Source organism: Eptatretus burgeri, chromosome 8 (genome assembly GCF_056783735.1).
Source record: "Eptatretus burgeri isolate ZD-2024b chromosome 8, Ebu_testis_v1, whole genome shotgun sequence".
NCBI classification, from domain to species: Eukaryota; Metazoa; Chordata; class Myxini; order Myxiniformes; family Myxinidae; genus Eptatretus; species Eptatretus burgeri.
In genome coordinates, this window is record NC_140968.1 from 29459697 (window position 1) to 29477196 (window position 17500).

The 17500-nt window shown below is 43.1% G+C and overlaps 1 protein-coding gene across 4 annotated transcripts in view; it reads right to left on the bottom strand.

The window, feature by feature from the left end:
• LOC147021426 (protein phosphatase 1 regulatory subunit 16A-like) overlaps nt 1-17500 on the bottom strand; it is a 218272-nt gene that overhangs the window by 25281 nt on the left and 175491 nt on the right. For all 4 annotated transcript variants that reach the window (XM_085891353.1, XM_085891351.1, XM_085891352.1 and 1 more), the window contains 2 exons: nt 1961-2086; nt 989-1064 (listed from right to left, as the gene is read on the bottom strand). In XM_085891353.1, coding sequence (XP_085747479.1) covers nt 989-1064; nt 1961-2086 — 202 coding nt within the window. The remainder of the gene's footprint in view (nt 1-988; nt 1065-1960; nt 2087-17500) is intronic.

Here is a 17500-nt window from a genome sequence, read left to right on the forward strand (position 1 = left end):
TACCTGCCAAAGCATCACTCATGGTGACAGGTCACACGGAGAGTTGGTGAGTCGGAACACCCAAAACACAACCATATTTGTACCCTCGTCCTTTGAGACTTCCTTCTATTTTCAATCAATCAAGCATCACTCCAGAGTTTATAGTTGTGCAGCATCAGCAATTCAAGGGGACATGGAGTTCAGGTGTAAGCTCGACAGGTTACCGGCATCGACAGTGCCGACAGGAAACCCATTGCCATATACAACAGAAAACCTCCAAGGTCCTGAGCCACCTCTGTTCCCCTCCATCCTCCCCACCCTCCTTTCCCCCAACTACCAGTGCAATCACTTGACATGAATGAGTAATTTGGGGGTTTTGATTGAGAGCTTCTTTTTCCCATAGATTGAATGGAAACTTTTGATTAACTCAAGCAACGAATCAAAGCTTGCCATCATGGACTCCCAAGGAAGGGGAGAAGATGTGCCAAGTTTATTTTTACCCACCATTCAACAGGTACAGAACAATGGCACAATGACCTCTTTCCTCAATTCATCCCATACGATGTAGGGGGTGGGAGGGGGGGGGACACTTTTCAGCATTTTCAATCTCGCCATAAGATGTGCTCTAGTAAACCGCACTCGAGAGAGATTATTCCAGACATTTTGCGAACAGGCAGCGGGCGATTCGCACAGCTTGCTGTTTGTTTCCGAAAGGCGGCCATTTCGACAGACATCACCGTGTAGGCCATTTTCTCGGCAGGTGGAAAAAAAAACAAACTGTGAAGCATTTCCTCAAGTGGGAGCCTTACGGTAGGGAAATGCAACCGCGCTTGTTGTTACGGGCGACCCGGCGTCAAACCGACTGATTCGTCGATTGCAGCCGGCTCGATATCGGCACAATCAAAGGTTGTTATGTGAACAACATGGAAATCATTCACTGTGAACATCGACAGAATCATTTGTGACAAAAAAAAGAACTGATAGAAGGTTCCGTTTTTGTGCAACTTACCAAGCGGCGTCTCGCCAGCATAGGTTTTGGACTTCAAGCTGGCTCCATATGCCAGCAGAACCTCAACTGCGTGAAGCTAAGGAGATAATGCATTCATTAGTGAAAGAGTAGTAAACCATGAACCTCCAACCTTTCTCGAGACCAATTACTGCTGTTACACAATCACACCCAATTTTTTTTTTACCCTAAGATGGACCATACCTTGGGAGGTTCCATGGGAGCATTAGCCAGTTCTCAAATACTGCAGTACTATAGTTACTGTGAGATGTGCAGGCAATCTATCGAGTCGTCAATTACACATTTTTGTCTGCTGGATGCATCAATTCAGGAGGGCATGGCCATGTTGTCTAGATCTATAATTGTGACAATCTGTTAATGTTCCATGGTAGAATGGAAAACCAACCGTAAGCACGAAGGTTAGCGTTGTTCTGCGGGGCACATAAGGTAGAACGATGGATGAAATAAAACAGGAAGTTGATCGAGGTATGTCAACTCTCATGAGAGGTGACAATAAGCCTCCGTTTTAGGTGTTGAGCCTCTTTTGCTTGAAAAGTCAACTTCTCCTCGCTTCCCACAATGATTGGCTTACCTCGATCAACGGCCTGTTGATTATAAAATAATAATACGAGTTCTCTTTCAAGGAACCTTAATGCAGGAGGAGGCCATTAGGCCCATCAAAGTATGTTCTATTATTACCAAGATTACAGTTGTTTTTACGTGCTCTATCCTTTTAAACACTGAGCGTCAAGCAAGGAAGCAGCACGTTCAATTTTTAAAATCTTTGGTATGACATATTTGATTGTGATGTTGGAACAGCTTGCAATGTTGGAAGCCAAGGATCTCAGCCGCTACCTGACAAGCACCTGTGCTATGCTAGCGGCACGGCGTCAGTGGCATTCTATTTTAATCCTAAACAATAGCAAGACAGAAATAAGCGAAGGATTGAATGCATTGATGAATGAGATAATTAACCTGGCCCCAGTACACGGCTGCATGGATCGGCTCCCATCCATCATTGTCACGTGCTTTTAAAGCAAGGCTTCGCTCGAGCAGTTTCTCAATCGCTCGTGCAAACCCATTGGCGGCGGCCACGTGCAGCTGCAGGAAGAACAAGGAAGAACAAGTTGAGCAGATTTGAGAAGTTCAAAGCAAATGCATCAAATGTTTCTGAGTACGCGAGTCAGCAAAAAGAAACCGACAGTCTATTGATGACACTCGCTGAAGATGATGACACTTGACATCATTTCAGTTTCACTTTCCGACTTTGGCCTTAAAGGCTGCAACTTGCACGACTCCCTCCAGACATCTTTATACGCACATAACGTTCACTCATAGTGAGTGTGGTTGCAAAAGTGGGGCTTATGAGAAGTGGTGCCCAACAACTCCATTATTTGATTCCTCTGTTCTCCTTCAAGGGATGATAAACCAGGCAGCGTAGCAGCAGAATTGTGCTGGGTGACTGTCCGGCTATAATATAATTGATTGAATGCCGGTGTGAGGGCCCTTTGTGAGGTATCAACTGGTTTTGTGAAGTGAGTGAATGACTCGTTATAAAGACGTGACGAAAAGCAATTTTTCTCTCTTCTTTCTTTCCAATTTGTGCAATGCGTGTACTTTTTCCATTCACGAGTTTGATCTCGTGCAAATGAGGAGCCATCAGAGAGGGCAGGCAGCACGATGCATGTCGTGAGCTCAGTACATGATGAATCATGCTGGGAAATGCAAACAAAATACAATTTAACCTGTGCTTCATTATTTTACATTGTTTAACACTCTCACTAATTATTTTCTGATTTCTTGCTTGCTTTGCTTCCGCTTCAGGATAGCCAAGATGTATGTGTACCTGACTTTGAGCTATCTATCTGGCCTACGTTCAAATCTGGACCCAGCTATAAAGTGTTATCCTGGTGTTTGGCATGCAGGGCGAGGCCTCATTGTTTATGTCATCCATCAGAGGGACGTTAAGCCGTGCCTCCCCTCCGTCAGCAATGGTTGATAAAGATGCCACGGTGTTTATATTGAAGAGTAGGAGAGTTGTCGCCGGCGACACTGGATAAATAATTTCCTGCTCTAACCTGCCAAGGAAATGCGTCAGTGGCAAACCCATGCACCCAGCAATTATGCAAAACACAGCAATCATGTGAAGCACACGAATGAATGAATGAATGACCTCACAGATTTTACTGTGACAATGAGTGTCAGGGCAGCAGGGTAGCACATCCTCAGATGACGTTATAAAATCCTATACGCATCATTTTCTCTCTATTTAAATCTGACTTTTATGCCAAAGCTAATAATGTCTGTCATTAGGCCGAAGGAACACAAACCATAGTCAACAAGAGTGAGAATTGCTTTGCAATACATGTCCATCCCCTACTGGTCACAATGAAGAAGAAGAAGAAGAAACCCTATAACCCACTATGTTTCGGTCCATTTGGCAATTTAAAGGAAAAGCAATTTTCATTTACTGATATCTTTTGCAGGCAAGAAACCAATAAAGATGACGACGATAAGAAACCAGAGATAAAAATTCGTTTTCTTTAACGCACGCTCGAGCCGATACGGGAACAAAAATGAAGAAGAAGAAACTCTCTAATCCACCGTGTTTCATTCATTTCTGGGCTTTGCCTATTTCACATTAAATATAACCCCATGTACATACAGGAAGCAAAAACATGCGTACGGCTTATGTGCATATATACATGGGATCATTCGAATTGCACTGGGCCATGGACTAACACCCAGGTCTAAGGGTTAAGTGCTTAATCGAGGTTTAAAGCTTGAGGCCTGCCGATCTGTGCTGCTTCATGTAAATGGTGGCCCATGATTTTATTGGGGTCGAGGCAGGCCGGCTGTCCAACCAATGGGTGCAAAAGCAGTGGGGGTGGAATCAGGGCAGCTGAACACTGACCCATGTATAATATGTGATATTTTCTAAGTCCAAAAAGGACAAAAGTCTGTGAAAATTGATGAAACGCCCTGAAAGTCGAATTTATTCTGTACCTTATCATAATGAAGCCATTTACCAAGTTTCAGTTGAATATGTTAAAGGGTTTCGGGGAAAAAAGTCTGGAAAACCACAGGTGGGATGGACGAACGGACAGACGAAGAGAAAACCAATATTAACAAAAAACTAACAAAAAGTTCAACAAGCCGGTAGGCGGACATGGGTAGTCACCTACCCAATATAACCTGACGCGATGTGCCCGTTCGATGGGGGAATGACCTGAGGATTAAGCACAAGAAAATTCATGATTCCAGCTTCAAGGGTTAATGCTGCAGATTGTTTTTTTGTTAAAATACCCCCACATTTAGAGGTTTTTCGGCCGTTGCTAAGCAACGGAGGGATCCATAGCAACGGTTATTTCTCACACATAACTAGGACATACCATGAACCTACCATACCAGTTTCATGTATATCTAACTCATAGTCTCTGAGATATAACGAACTTCAGTTTTTTATTGTTTTCGACCAGGGTTCATTCAAAGTCTATCTTCTCCGACAGTTTTCATAGGATCCGGCTGGAAATTTTTGACAAATAGGTTGATTATAGTGCGCATAAAAGCCTCAAAGCCGATTTTTGATTTTCGAAAAAACAATTTTTTTTAATGATTTTTCAAAAATTTCAAAGTCCCGTTGCTAGGCAATGGGTGGTTGCTTAGCAACGAAACTCAAACGCGCACACTCCCAGCCCATATGGCACCTGTTCACCAAGTTTCATCGAAATCGGTTTGCTGGTTTGTGCTGTGGAGCCTCGCGTTGCGCGCGCGCGCGCACGTGCACGCACGCACGCACGCACGCACGCACGCACGCACGCACACACACACACACACACACACACACACACACACACACACACACACACACACACACACACACACACACACACACACAAAACCCGACAATAAGGGTAGAAAAAAAATTTTGAGATTTTTTTTTTCGACTCGATCGACTACCCAACAAAACGAAACTTCTGAAAAGAAGAGTTAAGGGACACACATGCGATTTCCAGAAGAAAAATGTCAAAATAAAAACTCACAGCCCATGGTGACCACCGCAGCGGGCATTTGTGTTTGCCCAATGGGTAATGGTGTTTGCACTGCATTGTGGCCTTTTGCGACGTATTTAAACTCTATCTGAGTACAATGTGCTCGTTATTAAGAAATATGACTAAAAACAACAAAATAACTGACCTCTTGAAATTATCATCATGCCATACCTTGGGAAATAGTCGTGTTTATAATATAAAAGGGGAGATTAAAGTATGAATTATTTGGTTCTCTTAATCACACGTTTAAACACCTATCGACAGATAAGTACACCCCATTATGTTTCACACCTAAAAAATATTAACATTCTGATTGTACTCCCGAAATATCTCTCATACAACTGTTGACCTGGATGTTAATATTTCATATCAATGAGAAAAACTGCAAACAAAAGAACTCTAGCTCCATTGTGTTTATGACACCAAGTCGCACCAATGCCACACAGTCTCGTCAAACTCAAAAGCATCTATTCTGGTAACTGGGACAATGACTTTCCAACTATCATTATCATCATCATCATGATCATCATCTACATCGACCACTACTACTACTACTACTACTACTACCTCAATTATTTCCACTTTCTTATGTGGTCAGCAAGGAAAAGTTCTTGGCTCAAGTCTTTCACGGACCGAATGGTCAGGCCTGGTACTTGACTGGAGCCGACTTGGGCAGTAATGTGCAATTTTATCAGGGTGCTGGCAATACTCCAACTACTCTTCGCAAAAGTTCTTTAATGTCCATCAACTATTGTTTGCAGGCAAGACACCCAGCTTAACGTCCATCCATGGGACGGCGTACTTTGTGATGCAACACCTTGCCTGTGCAGCACTGATCCCACAGTAAATAATCGGGTCGGTACTCAAACCCGGACGAGACAACACAAAAGGTAAGCGCACTGCATCTGCACCACCCTGTAGGAATATGTTGAAAAGGCTTTACCAAAACGCCCAGACGTTTGAGCAACCAAGTAAACATAAAATTAAAATTTCACTGTTCGTTATGCCCCTTGGTAAAACTACCCAAGATTGCCCTTCACCTCCCCTGATGAAATCATGTTCATGGTAGTTTGTTTCCAGGATGAGTGTGCACGCCAGATTACAAGAAGATACAAGGAAAAGTAAAATGTATGGAAAGGTTACTCTGCCAATGAAGGCTGTCATCACAAATCCAATATTAATCGACACATCACAACATATGACAGGTAACTATGGCGATGGAACGACACAACAGGTGACAATGTACAAATGGAGAAGCAGGTAAACATTTGGAGGATATTAATTTTCCTGGAAACAGGCATAAAGGACGGGGTAGGAAAGTCGGAGAAGAGGGTACGCGTCCCGAAGGAGGACAAGTCATGTGAGGATCAATGTGGAGGAAAGGAAACACAAGCAGCACATACCTGTGAACACCTCCTGGTGATCTATCTATTGTTTTTTTTTTTTCCTCTTAGTACTTATCTAACTATTTTAAACTCAATTGGGTTCTGATTTCTATATCTCTGTGTCATAGCTTTTCCACAAGCTAACTTCACTCCGAGTAAAAATAAAGAAAAGAAAATCCACTCCTTCTATTCTGGCTCTTTTTCTTTATTATCAGCTTGTAAAGTTGCCCTTGTCGAAGTTATCAATTAAAAAAAAAAATCTACAGGTGTTCACTTTATAAAAAAAACTTTAACGCCTTAAATGCTTCAATCATGTCCCCAGATAATCCCCACAATAAAAACCACGATTTCCTGAAAGTTTGCTTCATAACCAAACCTTGTGCAACTAGAAACAATCCGTCGAACCTTCCAGAATGCACGTGTTCCCTAAGAAGATGACCGGAACCAAACGGAGTATTCCAGCTGCAGCCGAAGCACACTTTGGTATAATTGCCAGCGCTACTCTTCACTACATAGATACAACACAAACCCACTCAAAGCATTCGAAAAGCCAATTTGCCCGAACTACTGCAATTTCGTAATGGACTGCCCGTTTGGGTATCTGCCCCACGAATACTCACAGGTCATTCTCCTGGTCGATATACCGTACTGCAAAGCCTCGTTTCTGTGCGTTGGCGGGATATCTCGGAGGAGCGTCCTTGTCTCAAGATATCTAATCGGATGAGACGTCGCACTGGGATACCCGTCTGCTAGCTTCGCTTGCTGGTAGAAGTTAAAGATCCCACGGTGTCTCTTGCATGGCGAGGCCAAATACAAAACTCCTGTCCAAATGTACGGGGTGCGTCGTATCAGTGGCAGAGCATTGTCTTCCAGGAAACTATGCCACCGACATTCGCATGCTGCGTACACCCGGAGGCCGGAACGGATCATTTATTTTGCCAATTCTCATTACCTTACAGTTACACCTCTCTACTTCCATCTGCCTCTTCCCATGCCATTTCCCTAAAGACGATGCAATAATTTGTTTATTCTCCTCAATGATATTTATCTTATACACTTGGTTATCTGAAGGCTCACATAAACAATTTATATTTAGCATTTCTAAATAGAATGTCTGCGTACAAATTGTAATGTCTTCAGAACTACTGTAGTGGAGTCAAGTCCTTATAGGTACTTACTACTCCTCGGTATGCGGCACAAGGCTGCAGGAAACATCATTGACTCAAGGCGTAGCTATGCCACTGATGCCCCTGTTACCAGTACACTGGTGCTCATTTTGCCAACCTCAGAAGGATGAACAGGCTGAGTCAACCCCACCTGGTGTTAATTAAACGGGAAACAGGGGCTTGAACTCAGGAGCTGAAGACCCCAAACCAGCCACCCTAACTGCTAAGCTAATACCAAGCTTAGGTACTTTCTTTCACCCTGAAATAATGCTGTTCCTGTGTTTGAACCAACTCTCCATCGAAATTTAAAACGTCTCCAATGCCACCACTTACCTTATCGAGGTCACCTTCTCATCTCCGCCACCGAAGGTGAAGGAGGTTATGTTTTCACCCATCTCTGTCTGTTTGTTTGTCTGTCTGTGTGCAGGATATCTCAAAAAATTGTGGACGGATCCGGATGAAACTTGGTGGACAGGTTGGGCGTGTGACCATGATGAATTGATTCGATTTTGGGCTGGATACGAGAATTATTTAATTTTGAAAGTGTCTCTTCACCTTTGAGAGATGGGGCCAAAAACGACATATGTAATGATATTTCAAAAATGTATTGGGCCTGATATGTTCTTGTGGATCATGCATTATGTGGTGGAGGTATGCACTCTACCGAGTACCCTTCGAGCTATGGAATGTTATCAAAAGCTTTCCAAATAACTACTCACAGATACCGACCGGTACCAATACCTTCACCCACTCATCCCATTTCATCAATTAAATTCCATTGGATGAGTTCAGCACCATCTGCTTTTCATGAACCAGCAGTGACTCTCGCAAATTCTATCAAGTCGTTCCAGATGTGACTTCCAGAAATCTCCCACTGCTAGAATTTCTGTTTGATAGTTTCAAACTTTCTCATCATTACTTCACTTAACCTGACCAAACCATCATTTTTTTTACCTTTTCGTTGATCCTTTTAGGAGTGTCGGAAGCACATTTGCAATCTCCCAAACCGCTGGTACCTTTCTTGACAACAGCGAATTGTTAAATGGATATGTGACCAGTGCTGTGCTAACTTCCTTGTCTCCCCCCCCCCCCCCCGTGAGTTTGATCTTCTTTAAGCATCCCATTTGCTTTACAACCTCCTTTGTACCAACGAAGACACCATCAAACTGCTCCTCCATTTCCCCATGAAAGCCAATAGATGGTTGTGGTATGGATGCTGCCCTCTAATCCAAACATTTGAATAAAACTTACTACCCCATGGGTGTGGGAAGCGAAAAGTGGGGTTAAGCAATTGGTTCGTTCTATCTGTCCGTCTGCCAACATACGTTAGTTTATGATCGAAGAACTAGTTCCCTTCAATTGAATTTTACATTTTGAATGCGAGAACGTGAAAGGGGAACATGAATCGAAACACGAACCTGCAGTTTAGCAGTACAGTACTTTGGCTCTGAATTTGACAAATTGTACGGAATCTCGTCCCAAGCACACATCCACACACAGTAAGTTAATTTTTAAGCAGTGAAGCTTCCTTCCAACAGTCCATCCATCCGTCCCTAAAAAATGAAGAAAAGAACCTTTCTAACCCACCATGTGTAATTACAAAGCATTCTAAAGGGTAATGCTAAAGGGTTTTTTTTTTCTAAAATCAGAAAAGAACAATAGAAAGACAACCAGGAAGTGTTGACAGGTATGTGCTGCTTGTGTTTCCTTTCCTCCCCCATTAATCCTCACACGACTTGTCCTTCAGTATGCATGCCCTTTTCTTCGACTCTCCTAAACTCTCCTTTATGCCTGTTTCCAGGAAAATTAATACCCCCGAAATGTTTTCCTGCTTCTCCATTTGTACATCGTCACCTGTTGTGTCATTCCATTGCCAGAGTTACCTGTCATATATTGTGACGTGTAGGTTAACCCTTTGTACCCTAGCGGCCGGTTTACCAGCCCCTATTCAAACCTCCATACACCGGAGCGGGGGAATGGTGTGTATTTTCTTTTTGGGTTTGGATTGAATTTTTGAAAATGACACGTTCACGCTTAATCTACATGCCGACATTCACTCAAAGGTAATACAGTACTGAACAACAAAAAGAGAAATCAGAGATCGCAGACCCTCGCCATGTGTTGTATGGTGTTCGTGTAGTTTTGTGTGGCGTTTGTGTCCTGGTGCGTTGCATAATTAATAACAGACATAATTAGAACTGCCACTTTATAACTGCTGGCAGTGATGACAGGGTACCAAGACGTCCCGCTTTAATGCAACCCTGCTTTGATTGGACACCTGACCCTGACCCATGACGTTTTTTAAAAATTATTATTCAATTGAATTTTGAATGGAATTAAAATAAATTCAATTCAAATCAAATAGAAGACCAAATAGGTACCAGTCCTGCATTGGAGTACGGTAATAAAAAGGAACCCAAACAAGCAAAAAGCAAAGATGAAATCATCAGGAGAAGCCTGGATAGGATTCGGGTTTCAGGCACAGCCAAGTGAGCCTTATTCAAGAAGAATAAAATAATAATAATAATAATAATAATAATAATAAAAAAAAGAACCCGCATCAAAAAATTACATAATTCGAGCTGCCAGACCATGCATCCAATCACGTTGAAATTTAAAACATGTATTACCCATCACGACTACGTCATAATTGTGGAGTTTCATGTCAGTTGATGAAGCGGCTTCAGAGAAAACATTATTTAATATTTTTCTTCAATCCAATATGGCTGCCAAACCATGTGACCTATCAATTATTCCTCGACAAACTTGTACACCCATGCCTTCCGGAACACATGTGTGAAGTTTTCCCTCGTTCTGTCCAGCCATTCTGGAAAATATTTTTCTTAGTTTTAGGGTAAATCCAATGTCTGTCAAATCATGTGACATACGACATCATAAGTGTGAACCTTTTGTTCCTCATGGATAGGCAGTCATACATGTAAAGTTTCGCCTTGATATGTTCAGTCACTTTAGTGAAGAAGATTTTTGAATGTTGTTTTTTTAAAAAACAATATGGCTGCCAAATCACGTGAACGATGACGTCGTCAAAAAATAATTGTGGACCATTTTATCCCAAGATGACACTCAAAAATTTTCATACTGATCAGATGTAGCATTCTACATTTGCAATTATAACGTCATAACGAAGGCACCGATGATATCATTAAAAAAATCACACTCATTCCCCATGAGTACTTACTTGCCACATGCCAAGTTTAATTTTTTTCCTTGCTGCGGTTTCAGAGATACAGAGGTCCATAGTTTTTCCGTTTTTCCAACATGGCGGCCACACCATGTGACCTATGATGTCATAATTATCAATTAAACATTCTGTATGAGAAGTCGCTCCAATGGTGAAAATTTTGTCTCAATCCGACAAGCGGTTGTCGAGAAAAACACGAAAGTTCTGTGCAGACAAACAAACAAAGAAGAAGACGTTGTACAGAGCACGATACTTGCAAAATCCATAAAACAAATTTCACCTCAAAAATAATTGTTGGTTCGATTCAATGACCAAATATGCAACTCCTCTTCAAATTTCAAGTGAATAGGATGAAAATAGAGGATTTTAGCAATACCACCTTGGTTGCTGACCTTGGGCCTATGTTGACCTCAAAAATAATTGGCTGGTTGAATTCAGGGACCTGAATTATATATCCTCTTCAAATTTCAAGTCAATCGGATGAAAATTGAGGATTATAAGAAATCTCACCTAAGTTGCTGATCTTTGGCCTATGTTGTCCGTTTTGTTGATGTTGACCTCAAAAATAATTGGCTAGTTGAATTCAGTGATGTAAAATATAAATCCTCTTCAAATTCCAAGTCAATCGGATGAAAATGGAGGATTTTAGAAATCCAGCCTATGTTGACCTCTTGGCTGATGTTGACTTCAAAAATAATTGGTGGTTGAATTAAGTGACCCGGTCTGAAAATCCACTTCAAATTTCAAGTCAATTGGATGAAAATTGAGGATTTTAGAAGCACAACCTTAGTTGTTGACCTTGGGCCTATGTTGACCTTTTGGTCGATGTTGACCTTAAAAATTTCTGGCTGGTTGAATTCAGTGACCTGAAACATAAATCCTCTTCACATTTCAAGTCAATCGGATGAAAATGGAGGATTTTAGAAATCTCATTTAAGTTGTTGACCTTTGGCCTATGTTGACCTTTTCGTCTATATTGACCTCAAAAATAATTGGCTAGTTGAATTCAGTGACCTGAAATAGAAATCCTCTTCAAATTTCAAGTCAATCGGATGAAAATTGAGGATTTTGGAAATACTGTTGCGAATCTGGAAGCCATGAGCACACAACAGCCGGGTCCTATAGATCAGTTTTATCGGTAAGTACGTGTTTCGAGTTAGGGTCCCGTCCCCTATGTCGAATGGTAATTAAATGTTCGTGCGCTGTGGAGTTATTTTTGATAGTAATAGTGGGGCAACTTAGCATAACAATTGTGCATTTTGTGAGGAAAGCACCAAATTTGGCACACTAGTAGCCTCTCATATTATGAACGGATTTGGATATTGGGCCATCTCAAATTCAGCTGCTGATGGCTGTGGCAGCCATTTTCCAAAATGGCTGCTCACGGTTACTATAATTTAACTCTAACATTGGTTTGAACATTTATTAAAAGCTCAATGAAGAAAAACATAACCTGTAGCTACCTCAAGTTTAAAGATAGCCGCCATTTTGCAAGATGGCTGCTAATTATTTGTTGTACCGGATGACTATCTCACTCATAGAAATTGGTTGTTGAGAATGGTGGCAAACGAATCAAGGGCTGCGTCTGATTGATATAAATATCAACATCGCTTATGTAAAGTCAGTGGTTGTTGAGCGTGGTTGCAAACAAATCATGGGCTGCGTCTCATTCATATGGATACCGACATCTCATTCATAGAAATTGATCGAGAGATGTCTGATTTAAATGTTCTGAATCAGTGACACAGTCTGCTCTGTTAATATTCTCTCGATTTTGTGAGCACTCTCACACACACACACACACACACACACACACACACACACACACACACACACACACACACACACACACACACACACACACACACACACACACACACACACACACACACACACACACACACACACACACACACACACACACACACACACACACACACACACAGCTGTGCATTCAAGTGCGGCCTTTTTGCACTTGCAACGCTTCAGACAGCTCTTCTTGCACTTGCACGATACTAGCTCATATCAGGTGTGGGCTGCTTTGGGTAGCTTCGTCCAGTGTGGCTCGTACACCCCCTCGTCATTCTTGACCCAGCCCCAGCTGGATGGAGGAGGCAGCTCTGGCGTTGGTAGCAGTGTTTGACCCCACACATGGCCTCCTTGGTGGGCCGCCCTCTTCACATGCTCCTCCAGAGCTGCCTTGGTTGGCAGGATCAGCTGCACGCTCTTCTTCTTCGCGAAGTTTCTTCCGGGCCTTGTCAATGTCGTTGCACGTGCTGGTTCTGTCATAGAGCAATATGACGAACCTCTCGATGGTGTGCATGACATCGTCTGGTATGTCACTTGGTGCAGAGGATAGCTTCAGCAGTGCGTCTGTAAGTTCTGGCAGAATGGTCCAGATTGTCCAAGCAGTCTTCTTACCATGTCCAGCAAAGCTAGATACAGTGTCACACCCAGTCAGAGCGTGAAACATTGGGAGTGCCTGTGCGTTCTCTGGTCCTAGGCCAGCTGCTATTTTGTGGGCTGCCAGGTACCGAAAACTCTTCCCAGTGCCAAATGCTAGCCACAGTTCATCTTCTGGTTGCAGTCCCCGGGCCACTGACACAGCCAACACCACAACATCAGCGTCAACTGTCTTGATCAGTATCTTGTGGTGACCATGGTTGGCTGTATGGGATGCATGCAACAACATTCGACTGTCAGCTTCTTTGTGGCTGCATGGGGCGAGCAAGGCCAGGTCTCGCAGCGGTGGCTTGCTCAGGACTGCCTCTCCATCAGTGATAACCAGCTGCTTGTCATCCTGGTCAAACCACCTGAAGATAGCTTCTGATAGGAACTTGAACAGCTCGGTCTTGTTGGTGTCCACTCGGAGGAAGTTCTGCCAGTTTCCAGGTATAACTGCTGCTCCGACCACGCGTCTATGCACTCCTTTTCCATGCTTTGATCTTGCACTGCCTTTCAGTGAATCAGCAACATAGTGGTCCCAGACCAGGTCCAGGAGTGACACAGTCTGAAGCTTTGTTGACAGATACGGTATGAAGACATCCTGGGCATAGTCATCAAAGTTCTTGGCTACCGCAGGCTTCAGCATCTGGACAATAACTGCCCCATCAAGAACTAGGCTGGTGGTATCAGGAGCCTCTGATTGGGCATTGGAGAACTCTTCAAAGCATCCATATTTAGGTTACTTCGAGCCGATGTGCTGAGATGTGTTGCGATTGACTGTAAGAGTCAATAAAAACGCAGTTTCAGAAAACGGAAGGGTTACTCAACAAACTGACCAAAACAAATTTGCTTAGCCATGAAAATGGAAACTAGAATGGAAAACTACTTACAAATGGTTTGGCATTGCCGTCAATCGAACGAAGATAACCCGAAAACTAACGAGTTATCATGGTAAAGATATCTCGCCAACACGCCGGTACGAAGAGAGAACTTCCTCACTCAGTAACAAACTGGAACTGGCGCCGTGAAGGCAGAACGGAAATACATGCAGAACCTCGTAACCCGGTATTCCGTGACTGAGATAATCCTATGACCAAACTGCACCCCACAAACCAAACTCAACTTGATGAACTACGGTTAACAATGGGATAGCATAGAGAACTCTAAGGGGCACAGAACAAAATAACAATGAACCGAGTCAACAAGTATAAGCTGGCAACTCAACCGTGGGCGATTCCGGGGTCAATGTGCACGCACACCACTTCTACTACCATGTGCCAAGCCAATAGTGCTATGAATGTTTATCATTGGTTTTCATTCAGAATCTGTGTCTTAATAAGACTAATTCGTCCACTTTAACTTTTTTTTCTCAACCAAATCAAATTGTTACTTTCTTTGACCATCATTTGACCTTTATTAGTAAATAACCTTTCACGATCAACCTGCATTCCTCTCCAGTAAAGCAGATATGTGTCATAACAGTAACCACTGGCGGCCATTTTGAAAAATGGCTGCCACAGCCATCAGCAGCTGAATTTGAGATGGCCCAATATCCAAATCTGTTCATAATATGATAGGCTACTAGTGTGCCAAATTTGGTGCTTTTCTCACAAAATGCACAATTGTTATGCTATATTTAGCTAAGTTGCTCCACTATAAGGGTTCTCCTTTACATCACTTACAACAATGACAACAACACCCATCATCGCTTTCACAACAACAACTCTCTGCTTTCGGCTTTGCTCGCAGGAGAGCGAGCGCGTGCGTGGGCGGAGTCTAACATGGGCATGGCGTCCCTCTATGGCCAATCGGCAAGGAGCGGGCGTCTCACCCGCCCCGTCCCCCACTCAAGACCATCGCCATTACGCACGTGGCCGGAGGTGAGGAGGTAGGCGGAGCTACAAACGCCTCCGATCGGGAATCCACCCAGAAGGGTGGGAGTTGCCCTGCCTACCGTGGGCCTGTCCAATGGAAGACGGCCAGGGAATCGCACGATGGGTCCGACCAATCAGGAGGCGAGTAGCCAGGAGAAGAAGCCCCTCCCTTCTGAAAAGGAAGAGTGTGGTTGTCAGGACGAGCGTGAGGAGTGGTTGTCGGGATGAGCGTGAAGAGTTTGCGTCCTGGGTGTCTCGAAGCGCGTCTGTCTGGGTCTGCGGCGGACTGCATCCCGCGCATCGGAGGTGTCTTGTCTGGCGCGTTGCAGCGAGCGGTCGACCGTTTTCATCAAGGGAGATCACCTCGTCTCACCTCCTCTGGGTTCGGCTGCCCTGGTCCGTGCTTTTGGCGACTGGAGCTCCGAAAAGGTGTGGACAACCAGCTACACGCTCGCGCCAAGGTAGCTGGCCGTTCTGACTCTCAGCCGAACTATCCTCTTCGGATGGAGAGCCAAATAAAGACCCAGCGGGTCCATTTTCTTTTTGGGTGTACGTGTCTGTGTGCGGGCCTGTCTTGCCCAAGTAGAATTGTTAAGTGCTTATGTTATTGTACACTGGTTGCATTGATTTTATTCGGTTATAACTCTGCTCTGTGTTCCCTCCCCGATTATCGTTATAAATAAATACCCCTTTTGTTGAATGTCCCAGCTTGTCCTTGTCCTTTCTATCATTGGTTTGCCGCACTGCGAATGGGAATTAGGAAGGCCGTTGCCGTAGTTGTACATTTGGACCGACGGGCCTCGGGAACCATCCGCTCGGGTTACGCACGGTAACGGCTCGTTCCACTTGAGGCCTGCCGAGGGTGTGAATTCCCCGGTAGCTTTGCCGCCTGGATACTTAGGTACATTTGAAGTTGGTACAAATACTTAGGTACAAATTAACCCTACTCCACGCGGTCGAATTATTGGCGATTCATGGTCCTGTAAGGGACCCGTACTTTCGGATTTATCCGAAAGGTGCGACCTAAATTCCAGGTGTTCGGTGGAGCCGACTCTACTGCTCTATCTCGCGGTCGTGATCGCCACCGAGACCCGGCCCCACAACAATACCACTTTAGTTTATGACCTTGGGCCTATGTTGACCTTTGGTCTTTGTTGACCTCAAAAACAAATGGCTTGTTGAATTCAATGACATGAAATATATATCCTCTCCAAATTTCAAGTCAATCTTATGAAATTTGAGGAATTTAGAAATCCCACCTAAGTTGTTGACCTTTGGCCTATGTTGACCTTTTGGTCTTTGCTGACCTCAAAAATAATTGTCTGGTTGAATTCAGTGACCTGAAATATATATCCTCTCCAAATTTCAAGTCAATCGGATGAAATTTGAGGAATTTAGAAATCCCACCTCAGTTGTTGACCTTTGGCCTATGTTGACCTTTTGGTCTATGCTGACCTCAAAAATAATAGGCTTCTTCGTTATGACAAACTCTACCATGTGGTGAAGTTTTGTGAAGATCTATTTAAAATTGGGACCTGTAGGTGACAGACAGACAGACAGACAGACAGACAGAATAACAAAATCGACTGACCAATATACTTGAAAAATCTTCGATTTTGCAAAGACCAAACAGACAAACAGACCCAAATGCAATAGCCTCTCCTTCAATTAGGGTAACTAGAACAGTATTAGGTGGAGTGTAGACCTCCACCAGGCTGAACAGTTTATGTTTAATTGTATCCCATTCATAGGCTGGATCTGAATCTGGACCTTAACCAAAATCTAATCGGCTTCTTCTTATCACCTACCAACTCATGCACAAAGTTTTGTAATAATTCGTGCGCAACTTTTTGAGACCAAGCGCTATGTATAGTTTTTGGCCCAAGCTCTCGATGGCGAAGAATCACTTTTAAAATTCTAGTCTCCATATTCAGTTCTGGATCTTCACCAAAATATAATGAGATTATCCTTGTTACACATCCAACCTGTCCACCAAGTTTCACCCGAGTCTGTCCACAACTTTTTGAGATATCCTCCTCACCGACAAACAGACAGACAAACTGGTGAAAACATAACCTTTGTCCACCTTCGGTGGCAGAGGTAATTTGAATGGCACTCAGTAGGCCACATACCTCTGCTCTGCTGAACAGTTTACGTTTTGTATCCCACTGGTAGTCCAGATGCAGATCTGGACTTTAACCAGAATATATCGGCTTGTCCTTGTCACCTAGCCAACTCATCCACCAATATATATATATATATACATATATATATATATATATATATAGAAATATATATATCTATATATAGAAATATATAGAAATATATATATATATATAGAAATATATATAAATATATAGAAATATATATATATATATAGAAATATATATA